This window comes from Carettochelys insculpta, chromosome 7 (genome assembly GCF_033958435.1).
Source record: "Carettochelys insculpta isolate YL-2023 chromosome 7, ASM3395843v1, whole genome shotgun sequence".
Taxonomy (NCBI): Eukaryota; Metazoa; Chordata; order Testudines; family Carettochelyidae; genus Carettochelys; species Carettochelys insculpta.
The window spans coordinates 21,586,658-21,600,705 of NC_134143.1; the positions used below are offsets into that span (position 1 = coordinate 21,586,658).

Here is a 14,048-nt window from a genome sequence, read left to right on the forward strand (position 1 = left end):
GTGCTTGCCTTAGCTGGCTCCAGGCCAGCAACCAGAGTGGAACCCTCAAGGCAGGCTCCCTAGCCTGCTGCAGCCCTGTATGTCACTCACAGAAGCCGGCTGCGTGGCCCATGTGTTTAATGAGTGCCACAATCCCCTTGAGGTTGAAGGAATCCTCTGCATGCTGCCTGTGCAGCAAGCATGGCCCAGGCAACTCTCCTTGGCTAGTTTCCAGTCAACGGGAGATGAGAGACTGAACTGGGGGCACAAGCAACATGTGGGATGCTGTACCTATCTGAGAGCACATTGTCCCTGCACAGACAGTCGCTTTAAGCAGGTGTGTTGTGGGCCTCCTGGTGGGCCACAGGATGGAGGCAGACTGGATCTGGCAGGTAAGAGAGCTGTATTTTGTTTACCCCTGTTTATAGTATGAGGAAGACTGGACACACATGCTAAGAACCCTCTCTGTTTCACACACTCTTTCCCCTACTCTCCTCTCCTCCCACCATTTCCTTCTAAAGATCCTAGTCCCAGCCTTCTTATCAACCCCCATTGGCTCCCAGACCTAGTCCAATTGCACAGCACAACCGGCTCCCAGTCTCCCCTCCCAGCCTACAGTCTCCAACTCCACAGGCTCCCATGCAAGTCTGACCCTTTTCTCCACTTTGCATTCAAATCAAGTAGTTTTTCCCTCCGTGGGGAGAGAAGTCATTCACAGCACAGGTAAAGAGTCACCAGGCTCTCAGTTCAACTACCCAGACTCAGCATGGACAACAGAACCCCGAAGTGCAACTGTAGGGTAAGTCCTGTTCAGCCCTGGAGGATGCCTATGCTTGGCCTTACATATCACACAAACACATGTGTATTTACATATTATATCCAGTAAAAAGTTGCACAATAAGAAATGTAATATAAATAGGACACATTTCAAAAAACAGTTGAATGTTCAAGGAATTTTCTTCAGACCTAGTATAGCATTAAAATAGAAGTTAGCACTTCAAAATTGTTATTTAAATTATATATTACACACCACAATGCAAGAGATAGGGGCTCAAGACTTTCAGAAAAATCAGGCCCCTATAAAGGTGTATCAAATTGGATACCTAGAAATAGGAGGGCTCAAAAAATAATGGTCATCTTTGAAAATACAGGCCCACAGACTATTTCTTTTTCACCCCTGCAGACAAAACAAGTTTAGCCCATCTCTCTTCTCTTCCATTCCCACTGAATGTGTGCACTCACTTTGCTGCCATTCCTGAAACTGACAGGATGTGTATGTGCTGTCACTGCAGGACTGGGGTCTGATATGTCAGCTGCATCATAACATCTGCTATAGCAAAGGGAAATATGCAAAATTCCTACTGTAGCCATTGTGAGCTGCACAGATTTAACAGCTCACAGCAGCCCTGCACAATGTCTATCACATTCCCTATATAAGACATTTTTAAAAATAATGAATTTGCTTATACCTTGCACTGAAAATCTGAACCTTCATACTTCATGCAACCTGAAGCAAGCACAGGTTCTCCATGTTCATCTTCTTCAACAATGGCAAAGCAATGCCCATTAGTTCTGGAAAAAACAATTATTTCAATTCACCAACTGCTTTGCAAAGTTAACTAGCAATCAATCTAATTATGAAAATTAGTATGTGTATTCTACACTACTTCTTGACCTAATATAAACTGATTACCAGACAGAGTTTGGATGAAAATTAAAGGAAACTAGGAATAGAAAGTTGTGTTTTCTTAAACTCAGATGTACCAATATGAAGACTCTTGCTGAGATACAGTTTTTTCCCCTCAATTGTGGTGTGGTCGGTCTCATTCCTGGGCCCCAGGCCCTCTGTTTAGTCCACTGGCCCCACCGCCTGCACCACGTTACCCTTGTTGGGGCAGAGGGCAGTCTGGAGGGGCGGGGGGGGGGGGGAAGAACCCGGTCCCCACCCACTCGCTCCAGCTTCCGACCCAGGGATCTTGGACAGCCACTACCTGGGAGGGCTGGCTTACTTCACCTTGGCCCCTGCAGCTTCTCTCCCTGGGTCACTTCCCCCAGACGCTTCTCCCTGGTATTCCCTTCCTCAAGGGGAAGTCGTGGCAGCTGGTCTCCTCCTTAGTTTGGCTCCTTCAGCTGACCAGTTCCTCCAGTCAGGCTCCAGGCCCTCCCTGGGTTGGGGCAGCACAGCCCCCTGGGTTGCTGAGGCTCCTCTCCTCTTTCGTAGCTCTGACTGTTTCTCCCCGTCTCCTTCGTTCTCCTCACTAGTCTCCCAAACTCTCCTTCACCCTCCTCCTCTTGCCTTCCGTGGAGAAGAGCTTATAAAGGTAGCCACTGAGTAGGATCAGCTGGCCCTGATTGATTTAGGGCAGCCTACTCCTCAGCTGTTCCCGCTTTGGTTGCTAGTTCTGTCTCAGCTCTTTTTACTCCTGCTTCCCCTCTCCTGGCCCCACCCTGCCACATCAATATAAACCTCAAGTTTAGACACTAGTAAAAGGCTCCTAGCCATCAGAAAAATTATGTTTTCCGAGCAGATACCATTCTTCAGAAAAAGATCAAATTATTCAGATTACCCAATAATCTGAAATCTTTAATGTTCTGAGATACTAGAAAAACCTTAATATACTTGTATGTCTACCAAAGGCATTTGAGTGACAACCCTTATTGTAGGAAAAAAATGGGTTTTGTTTTTTCTTGAGATAATCTTCAATTATCTCTGCCAAAAATGACTCACCAGAAAGGATAGAAAGATTATGCACCTTATGCAGTAACTAAAACTCCTGAAGATGTGAGTCCCAAAGGAAAAGTAAGGTGTGTAGTGGAGCACTGGAGGGGGACAGAGCTTGAAGAACTCCGATTACTGCATAAGGTAAATAACCACTTCTCCTTCAAGTAGTGTCCCTGCGGGTTCTCCATTTGAAGTTACTACTGAACAGCTTCCCCCTTTAGGAAACAGAAGGTTCAGAGCAGAAGAGCCTACAGCTGTCTCAGATATTGCTGCTGTTATCAAGGGATCATTAGAAAAAGGATGAAAAGAGGATAAAATTTAAGCCATTATTGCTAAGCGAACCCTAATGGAATTTATACAGAAAAAAACCTGATGTTTTCAAATCAAACATATAATTCGATACCACAGAAAGAGAGTGAGCTGGTGAAATCTGATGTCTTAAACCAAAGATAATATAATTCCCTCTTTCGGAAACAGAATCCACAATCATTTCCTATTCCTGAGAACAAATATTGTCCTCAGGGGGAGCCTCAGAGTCTGTAGGCTGGAGTGAAGTGTCCAATCTGTGCCTTGAGTCAGTGAGCAAGGACTGACCAGAAGCCTCCACTGAGAGTGACAAGGGATTCAATTAGACAGTGATATCAGGCTTATCTAGGTCATACAGATGTTGTCAACTACAACTGACTCAATCTTGCTGGAAACCTTTAACAGTAGAGATATTAGTGTATACACACAGTGAAGTCCCTTTTCTCCATGAGAATAGCAACGTATCTTTTAGGGATTGTTATCAAGACCTCCTTCTGGAGTAATACCCAATACAGTCTGCACTGGCTGAAGTACCAAATATATCAACTCCTGGGAACACACAAGCTATCACATAGAAGGCTCAGGAGTTCACTTGCCATTCATAATTCAAAAAGAAATGTCTGCGAGTGTTATTACTTCTTCCCACAAGTAAGATTCTGAGATGATTATGTAAGTGGATGTACACCAGTTCCAGAGTTTTACTGCTTCAGCACAGAGAGACGGAGAACACATTCTTCCCTGACTATTAATATAACGCATGTACGCTACATGGTCTGTTCACATTGCTACTTACATTGATCTGATTAGAGCATAAAGTATAAGCAAGTATTTGTGACTGCTCAATTCCAAAAGGCTGATGTGGAGAAATTATTCTTGTTTTGTCCATTTGCTCTGCAAATTATGAGGGCCCAGTTCCCCCTCTCCCTGCAACCCAAAAGCAAAGCATGTGAAGTTATCACTATGAGGTAATTCTGAAAGAACGTTAACACCTGCATGGGTTTTGGTCAGGTCCTTCCCCCAGCTAAGTGACTCTAGAATCCACTGAGAAACAGACATGCTTGCCTGGTTTGTAAAACATTGAAAGCTATCTCCTTGATTTTGGAGGTGTTATCTGGCATGATGCACTACAAAAATGCAAGCTGACATTCATTCCAGTAATCAAAAACAATCTCTTACTGCTATTTAAAGACTGCCCTGAATCCTTGAGATGAGATTCACTAGTGCAGAACTGTTGTAATGGAGAAATGTTTCATCTGTCAGCATACAGTTAACGCCTATGAAGTATAGGCTCGGTAATGGAGTCAAAATAAATCTTTTTGAAGTTACTTGGTGAACCCAGCTCTAAAACAGAATACATTATCTTTAATGACACCTCACTATCTGATACAATGTGCCTTGATCACCACACATCCATGTATGGGAAAAGGACTATACCCAAACAATGTAGCAATTACTGTCAGAATCTTTGAGGATATCCTTGGAGCTGGGGAAATGGGCTAACAGAGCATCCTGTATTTCTGAAGAAACCTCTCGTGTGAAGGGTGAAGAGTAATATGAAAATACGCATCTTATGTGGTCAAGAGTTGCAAACCAGTCTCCCAGATATAAAGAAAGAACTATGGCTGCAAGGGTCACCATCCCAATTTCTGCTGTTACACACATCCGTACAGAAATCTGCCGTCTAAAACTGACCTTCACCCACCACTCTTTGTTGGAATCAGGTAGTACTTTGAATTGAATCCCCTTTCTACTGTGCTGTACAGGAACTACATCTATTGTTCCTAAAAGAAGAAATGAGGCCATTTCTTGCACCAGCAACTGATTGTGAGAAAGATCCCTGAAGACGGACAGGTAGGGGGAAAAGGTACAAGGGACAGATTTGAAATGGAAAGTATATCCAGAGTTATGGTATCCAAAATCCATTTGTCAGATGATGTATTCTCCCACACAGCCTGAAAATGGGAAGAAGTGGCATCTGAAAGGTGAACTGTAAGACCCTGCAGCCATAAAACCTTATCAACTGGATATAGTATATAGACTAGCATGTCTATCTTTATGTTACTACTCAACTGGGTAGTAGTTACTCTTGACCAAGCCAAGAAAACTATTGCTCCAATTACATGAATGGCTAAGAAGATGCACCTGTGGCTGAAGGCTGTTTTATTTTTTGGGTAGAATCTTTTTTTTCTTGGACAGGTTCAGACTTCCCATGATGCACTGAATGTGGAGCTGGTTATGCAATTAATGCCATCTGGGACCTATTAGATCCATGTTTATTTACAGGAATTGTGCAATGGCTCGAGACTAACTGTGGAGAGATTTGTAAGTCAAGTCTACAAAGAGCAGGCAACCATTAAAGGGAAGGTCTTTTATGGTTCTCTGAACCTCTCTTGGAAAGCCTGACAGCTGGTCTGCACATAGTTGTGCTGCAGTATCTGCAATGTCCAAGGAAGACTGGATTAATGTCTTCACCACGAACTGATCAGCATCTACAATGGCCTTAAACTGGTGATGATATTTCTTCTGACAGGTGGTCAATAAAGGAATTAAATTTGTTGTAACTTTAAAAGTCATATTGGACCATGAGCACATGATGATTTTGTATTTTGAAGTACTGCTAACGCATAGGATTTGTGGCCCAAAACCTGACCCTCTTGCGGTCCTTACCGTATAGAGTGGGCTATGAGCTACATTATCAGCCTTGTTCATTGATGGCCTACTAGGAAATTTAGAGCTGTATGACAAATTAAAACCTCTGCTCCCTTGGCAAGGACATAATACTTTTTATCTGCTAATTAATGTGATACAGTAGCTGGGGTTTGCCGAACATTCTTAGTGGGCTCCATAGGAGCATCAGTAACTGGAATGGTAAGTCTCACATATATCAAGCCATGTAAAAAATCTAGGAGATTATGGTGAAACTCCTGAATCTATTTCTAAGGGAATCTGAAGCATTCCCATTTCTGAAACTGCATAAAATTTGTCTGGTACAGAAGGAGGCTGATGCATGACAGCTTCAGCAGGTGACAAGGAGGCAATACTTGATGTCACCTCTTTATTGACCCTTGCTTTTCTGCCACATATGGTAACAGAGGATATGGAGGAGACTGTGTAATTCTCTGCTCCCTCTGGTGATACGAAGACCTTGTTTTAAAGTGCTGATGACAGAACACTCTTGGGTCTGTGCAAGGCCACTGAGAGAGTCAAAAGGGCATGGTGGGAGGCATCCATGTCCCCACCATGTGTGTGTCACTTGTGGTTTGTCCTCCTGAAATAAATCAATGTCCTAAAAGAGGCAGAGAACCTTGTACTAGTATCGGAGTCCCAAGAATCCTCTTCCACAGACTGTAAGGGCTAGGAAAAGGGGGAAGATGGGAGTGGAGAAAGAAAAGAAGAGCACAACAGCTGTTCTGCTTTCAAAGTAGGCACGACTTTGGTATACTAAATGACAAAGAGTGGAGTAACCAATACAGTCTTGATGCTGACAATCTCCAGCACTCATCTATACAGCGTACTCCAGCTCCAGGTATTATATTAAATCCTTAAGGCACATAAATTCTTGAGGTATTGATGGTATGAAGACAGGACTGAATGAAAACCTGTGGAGGATGGGTTCAGTGCCAATCTAGTTTGTAAATGAGGCTGGCATGAGAGTGAGCTGGCTCTAATTCGATCAGTACCTTAGGCAGATGAGGAGTCTTCAGTGCCACTGATTGTTGTGTTATCAGCAGTGAGTGGTCTTATGAGATGAGCTCAGAATTCTTTTCAGTAGTGTCTCTGCTGCTTTGGGTATGTGTATCCCAACTTGATACCAAGTCCATCTAAGATGACTGATTCCTCTTTGGCTTTGCAGTACCAGCATCACTGGGGGCCTGCATGAGACTCCCTTTGAGGCCTGAGGTTTCCATTAGAGATGTAACAGAGTATTTGGTTTCTCAACTAACTGATAAGCATCTGCTTATAGGTTAGTGCTACACGTTATTTGCAGCACCTCCCGCCCCCTCCACCAAATAAACAGGGAGTGGCTGGCTCAGCCTTTATCTCCACTTGTGCTGGAATCAGGAAGTTTCCTGCACTGCTGTTCTGCATTTAAAAGGCTGAGACTGGACACAAACTGGCTCAGCTTCTGTCCCCACCATGGGGATTGGGCTCCCTCTCTGCCCCCACACCCCTGCCACTCCTAATTTAAAAAGCTGAGCTGACACACAGGCTGGCTCAGCCTCTGTCACAGCCATGGGACAAAATGTCCAGTGGCAAGGCATGGGGGAAGGGGAAAAAGCCCAATCCTCATGATTTCCATGGCATGGACAGAAGCTGAGTCAGCCTGTGTGCTGTCTCAGCCTTTTAGATGAGGAACAACAGGGAGATGGGGGGCGGGTGGGAGGAGCTAACCAAGTAATTGACAGAAATTTTGGCCACTACTCAGTTACCAGATTTCTTGCTCTTCAACATCCCTTGTTTCCATAGACTTCTTGTGCACCAGTGACCAAAATCTTTTTGGAGACTTACTCCTTCCTTTCTATTTAAAGATAGATGTTTATAAAGACTGATACTCAGTGCAGTGTTACCACCTCCAACTCCAGCACTCTCAAGTGACCCAAAATCGAAGAGAAGAGAACATGCACATGTACTGAAACGTCTATATACAGCAGTCCTCTACTCCTGGAGCCAGAGCTGGCTGGGGGGAGGCTTGCTCCAGCACTAGGAGTTTATATTTCATATCCCTATTTCTTTGGTATCTACCCCTGAAGGAAGTCTTGCACACAGTGAGGATATGAGTATCATCCAAACAGTGAAGGCACTGGGGATGCCCACCACTGATGGATATAGTCTGATGACAGGAAAGGCAATTCTTTATCCCAGGGAAGGCTGGCATTACAGAGTAAAACAAGAAAAATACCCCCCAGAAGGGGAAGCTCAAAAAATAATTAATACATACATTTATTTAGAAAGGTGAAAAAATAAAGAAAAGCATCCCAACACCTATAAAAACTAGGGTAACTAACAAAATCATTACTATAATGTATAAATGGGAGCTCTGGGCACAACACTGCTGTGTGTCCTGGCTATGTGTTCAGGGAATACAGCATACTCAACACAGGTCTCAAAAGGTTAAAAAAATAGCTGATAACTTTGTAAAAGTACTTGCAATTTAGCATATCTACTGAAATAACAATCTCAATAGTTTATGCTCAAAGAAAAAGAAAATCCACATTTAAATTTTAAAGACTTCCTTGGGCACAGTGGCTATAGAAGGCTGACCTTATATACTTCTGAAATATTTTGCCATAAACATGCGGCTCACATAAAGTGCATAAATGCTATAAATTCTCCAGTGTTAGCGATGATAAGATAATACATATGCACTGGTTATAGACTACCGAAAGAAAGCTGCTACAAGGATTATGTTGAAAACCACAAGAGGGCGATAAAAAGCAACAGAACTTCTGATACAATAAAGGAATTTAAACTAAAAGCATAATCCCTACCTCTAGGTTATAAAGTTATAAAACTGAAAGTTGTATGTTACTTGTTTCTAAAGATGTGTAACTCCTCAGAGATCTGCATACATTGTTCCCCATAAAGGGGCTGTAGATGTATAGATGTTTTCCTTACTATACATAAATTATTTCTTTATTATATGACTAGACCCTATTCCAGTACATAATAATGTGTTAAATACATTATAACATACAGCAATGACTAACAATACTTTACAGCCACTGTGCAAGGTCCTCAAGGTATTTGATAAACTATGATTTTCACATCACAATTCCTATGTAAGACAGACACTATTACTCTTTATGTTTTAGAAATAAGGACAGTAAGTCTCAGAGAAGCTAGATGTTTTGCCTAACAGGACAAATTAAGGTTGTGGAAGAATAAAAGACATTACCTAGATTCTCCCCATCACTATATCCCTGGCTGGATTCTTGGTAAAGGTTGGACCTCCCTGGTCTGGCACTCTTGGGACCTGACTGGTCCCGAATGAGAGAATTTGTTGGACCTGAGGAGGTCCTCTTCCACTGGCCCCCAGCTTGCCAACGGCTCCATGTGTGGTCACAGCTCACCACCCTTCTGCTGGCCCAGCTGTGCTGTCTGCCAGGGGCCCTGGTTCAGCTGGCTGCCATGGACCTAGTCCTACTGCTGGGTAGCCCCAGCTCCCCTGCCGCACTTGCCTTGGCCCCTGCTCTGGCTCCCCTGCCATGGCCCCTGCTCCAGGTCTGGCTTCCCTGCTGTGGCAGCTACGGCAAGGCTGGGAGCCAAGGCCAGGACAGCTGCAGCCCAGGTGCCCAGTCCTGCCAGGATCTAAGCTGCCAGCCCTCCTGCTCCCTGAGTCCTGGCCACTTGGGCTCTCTGGCCCATGAACATCCCTGGTCCTGCTGGACCACAGATGTTACCAGACCCAAGAGTTCCAGTTTAGGGAGGCACAACCTGTATATGGTGATTTTCTAAAATATGGTAAACCTGTGACAACTTTTAAAAATGAGTGTATACACATTTAAATATCTGTACCAAAATGAAGGGACAAATTGTATAAAAAAGTCCTAGGAGATTCTCCACTTTAGGTGTCTGAGTGCCTATGCACCTCCAGTTGGAGATTTTGTGGTAGCAGTGCCCTCCATTGGTCACACACATGGGTCAGTATGTCCACAACAATTTGAGTGGCTATGCTGCATGCACACGTAATTCCTTCTCTGACACACAGGATGAAAAAAGGACTTCAAACCAGAGAAAAGGGGCAATAGAATACACAAAGGGACAACTAGTTACTGCACAGGTGAGTAAAGAAAGGTTACTCACCGTAGTAACGGTGGTTCTTCGAGATGTGTCCCCGTGGGTGCTCCACATTAGGTGTCGGGCTCGCCCGGCGCCGCAGATCGGATCTTCCAAGCAGTTTCTGTCGGACCGCGCATGCGCCGGTGCGCGCCGCTCCCCCGCGCGCTCCCGGCCATGTGCGCGATCCGGTCCCCGCCAGTTCCTTGACCAACCGCCTCGGATGCTCCTGCAAAACACTAAACAGAGATCCGGAGTGGGGAGGATGGGCGGGTAGTGGAGCACCCACGGGGACACATCTCGAAGAACCACCGTTACTACGGTGAGTAACCTTTCTTTCTTCTTCGAGTGTCCCCGTGGGTGCTCCACATTAGGTGACTACCCAGCAGTAACCCAAGATAGGAGGTGGGTAATCGGATTATGTGCAGCTTGTCCCCGAGAGGACCGCTGCCGAGAGACGGGTATCCTCTTGGAATACCCTGTGAAGGGCGTAATGTTTGGCGAAGGTGTCAAAGGATGACCAGGTCGCCACTCTGCAAATGTCTTTTAGCGCAATGCCCTTGAAAAAAGGCTGTTGATGCTGCCACCGCCCTAGTGGAATGAGCCCTGGGCGTGGCCAGTAAAGGAATCTTTTTGAGTTTGTAGCACATTTTTATGCAAGATACGATGTGCTTAGAGATTCTCTGCGAAGAGAGACATTCTCCTTTTGATTTGGGAGTGATAGAGACTAGGAGCCTATCCGTTCTCCGGAAGGACTTGGTCCTGTCCATATAGAAAGCTAGCGCCTGCTCACGTCCAGGAGGTGTAGGCGCGCCTCTTTGTTAGAGTTATGAGGCTTTGGATAAACAAGGGTAAACAATAGGTTCGTTAGTATGAAACTCAGAAAGAAACTTTAGGAACAAAGGCTGGATGCAGCCGTATGGTTACCGCCTCCTTGGAAAAACAGCGCAGGGCGGCGTTGCCATAACTGCCTCAAGCTCGCTCACCCTGCGAGCTGACGTGATTGCGAGAAGAAAGGTCGTCTTCATCATAAGGAGGCGGAGGGAAACCGTGGCCAAAGGCTCAAACGGTGGTCCCCTTTTCGCATGAAGCACCAGGTCCGAGTTCCACAGAGGTGGAAGCGGTTTCTGAGGGGGGTATAGGCTTACCAGCCCTTTGAAGAACCTGGTAACCATGGGATGGGCGAACACCGTGTGCCCTTCTTCTTCGTGTCTGAACACCAAAATGGCGGCCAGGTGGACCTGAAACGAGGATAGCGAGAGTCCTCCTCTCTTGAGGTCCAGTAAATACTCTAATATCACAGCCATAGGCACCGAAAGGGGGCTAGCTGTTTGGTAGAACACCATGCCGTAAAGCGAGTCCATTTCTGCTTGAAGGTCTTCCTGGTGGAAGTCCTCCTGCTACTTTCTAGGACTTGCTGCACTTCCTCCGTACATGTGCTCTCTAGGGAGCTGAGCCATGGATTAACCACGTTTGTAGTCGCAGGCTTTGGGGGTGCGGATGCACTATGGACCCCTGGGCTTGCGTGAGCAGATCCCGCGCCACCGGAGGGGACATCGGTGGCCGGTTCGACATGCGCAGGAATAGGGGGAACCATTGCTGTCGATCCCACGTTGGGACTATCGGGATCATTCAGGTTCCTTCCCTCCTGGCTTTCTGCAACACTTTGTGGATGAGCACTGTGGGAGGGAAAGCGTAAAGCAGGGGGCCCCTCCATGAGATCGCGAAGGCATCCCTCAGGGACCCCCGTCCCAGTCCTGCCCTGGAGCAGAATCGTGGGCACTTCTTGTTGTGCTGAGTAGCAAACAGGGTCTATCTGGGGAAAAACCCCATGCGTGGAAAAATCGGTTGCAGCAGATCGGGACGGATCTGCCACTCGTGCGTGAGTGCGAAACGCCTGCTCAGCTGGTCTGCCTTCACATTGCGAGCGCCTGGTAAGTACGAGGCTTTCAAGGTTACATTGTTGGCGATGCAGCAGTTCCACAACCGGACTGCTTCTACACATAAGGCACGGGACCGAGCTCCTCCTTGCCGATTTATATAAAACATGGTGGAGATATCGTCTGTACTGATCCCGACTACCTTGCCTTTCAGTTGGTCTCGAAAGTGTCTGCAGGCGTTGAACACTGCTTTGAGCTCCAGTATATTTGTGTGCAGTGACTGCTCCATAGAGGACCACAGCCCTTGCGTCACCTCTTCGCCCATGTGTGCTCCCCACCCTATGAGGGGGGCATCTGTAGTAAGAAAAACCAATACGTGTGGTTGGTGGAAGGGTACCCTTGTTAGCAGGTTCTCGGGGTTTACCCACCATTGCAGGGATTTGCGCACCTCCGTTGTGGGCGACGCCATCCTGTGAACAGTGTGTGCTGCCGGTTTGTATACGCTCGCCAGCCAATGCTGCGCATGTGTAACCTGGCGTTCTGTTCTACGAAACGTCGCTGCTGCCATGTGGCCCAGCGGCTGTAAGCACGTCAGAACCGGCACCATAGGGCTGAAGGTGAAGCCTTGCGCGAGGGAGCCGATGGCCCGAAAGCGAGTCTCTGGTAGATACGCCCTCACTGTAATAGAATTTATGCGTGCCCCTACGAACTCTATGTCCTGTGTCGGGTCTGTCTTTGATTTTGTCAGATTGATAAGCAGGCCGAGCGAAGAGAACGTGCCTGCTGTGACACATATTATGCGTAGTACCTCCTCCTTTGAGGCCCCTTTGAGTAGGCAGTCATTCAGATACTGGAATATAAATACCCCCTGTCTGTGCAGGTAGGCTGACACCACTGCCAAGGTCTTGGTGAAGACTCTGGGGGCTGAGGAGAGCCCAAACGGTAGGACCTTGTAAGTCGAGGGCTGCGAACCAATCTCCATCGTCTAGTGCCGTAAGGATGGAGGCGTTTGTGATCATCCGAAAACGTTGCTTGCGCAGGTACTGGTGAGGCCTCGAAAATCTAAGATGGACCTCCCCGTGAGGAAGTACCTCGAGTAGAACCTTCTCCCTTGCAGTTGCTCCGGCACTCTTTCCACTGCCCCTATGAGCATGAGATGGTCTACCTCCTGCTTGAGCCTCGCTACATGGGAGGTCTCCTGGAGGTGGGGCCCCGGGTGGAGGTCATGGCGGTGGGAGCAACTGGGAGGGGATGGCGTACCCCGTGGCTATGATCTCCAGCACCCATTTGTCTGTGGTGATCCTTTGCCACTGGTTATAAAATGGTCGGATGATGGCCTTGAGCACTGGTTTCGTGCCCTCTGGAAGCGAGTCCATGAGGGAGGTCAACCTAATGTGGTTGTTGAAATTATGGTTCGCTAGATGCGCTGCGTAATTTGCCATTGGCAACAGTAGCGTGGAGGAGGAGTAGACCTTTCTGCCCAACAGCTCTAGCTTTTTGGCATGTTTGTTTATTCCCCCACGTTGCGACGACTCCACCACCAAAGAATTTGGTTGTGGGTGGCTGAACAGGAACTCCATGCCCTTCGTGGGCACGAAGTATTTTTTTTTTTTTTTTTCGCTCTTTTGTGGACAGGCGGAATAGTCGCAGGAGTCTGCCATATCATAGTGGCAGACTCCAAGATTGCGTCATCAGCGGTATTGCTATTTTGGAGGAGGCCGGAGGTCTCAGATTTTTGAGGAGCTTATGGTGTTGCTCTTGCACCTTTGCTGTCTGGAAGCCTTGCGTGAAGGCCACCCTCGTAAAACAGCTCTTGGAACTGTTTGAGATCGTCCGGAGGATGGACGCCCCCCAGGGCCGTAGCCTCATCCGGGGAGGAAAGCGAGGAACCGCTGGGGTACGTCTCTCTGGACCCTTCCGGTTCCTGCTGATGATGGTACACCCTCTCACTAGAGGTGTGCGAGGAAAAATCTCGGGGTTCCATAACCAGTCCCCCCTGAGATGCTTAAGTCTCTGTCCCCGGTCGCAATTGCCCTCGGGGGTACGAGATCGTTCGTAGGGATCTTTCCCTAGTAGATTGCCGATGGTGTCTATGCCCTGCATGGTAGGGGCAACCACGGCAGTATAAGCACTGGTCTTGGGAAGGTGACCTAGACCACTCCCTTGGTGCATACCCTTTGCGTCTGGGGGAGGGAGACCGTCGAGACCCCGGAGAGAGCGACTTTGCCTAATAGTCCAGCGGTTCAAATCCCAGGAAGGGTGGAGGTGGTCCCAGCCAGGGTGAGGCTGGTTGCAGAAATGGAGAAGGGGGCTCCGGGTAGGCCAAGGGAGGGGGGACCCCTGCCTTCTAGTTGGAGTCTGCAACATAGCGGAGGGCTGTGAGA

The 14,048-nt window shown here is 47.1% G+C and overlaps 1 protein-coding gene across 2 annotated transcripts in view; it reads right to left on the minus strand.

The window, feature by feature from the left end:
- BMPR1A (bone morphogenetic protein receptor type 1A) overlaps nt 1–14,048 on the minus strand; it is a 174,282-nt gene that overhangs the window by 31,541 nt on the left and 128,693 nt on the right. For both annotated transcript variants that reach the window (XM_075000112.1, XM_075000113.1), the window contains one exon: nt 1,449–1,551. In XM_075000112.1, the coding sequence (XP_074856213.1) occupies nt 1,449–1,551 (103 nt within the window). The remainder of the gene's footprint in view (nt 1–1,448; nt 1,552–14,048) is intronic.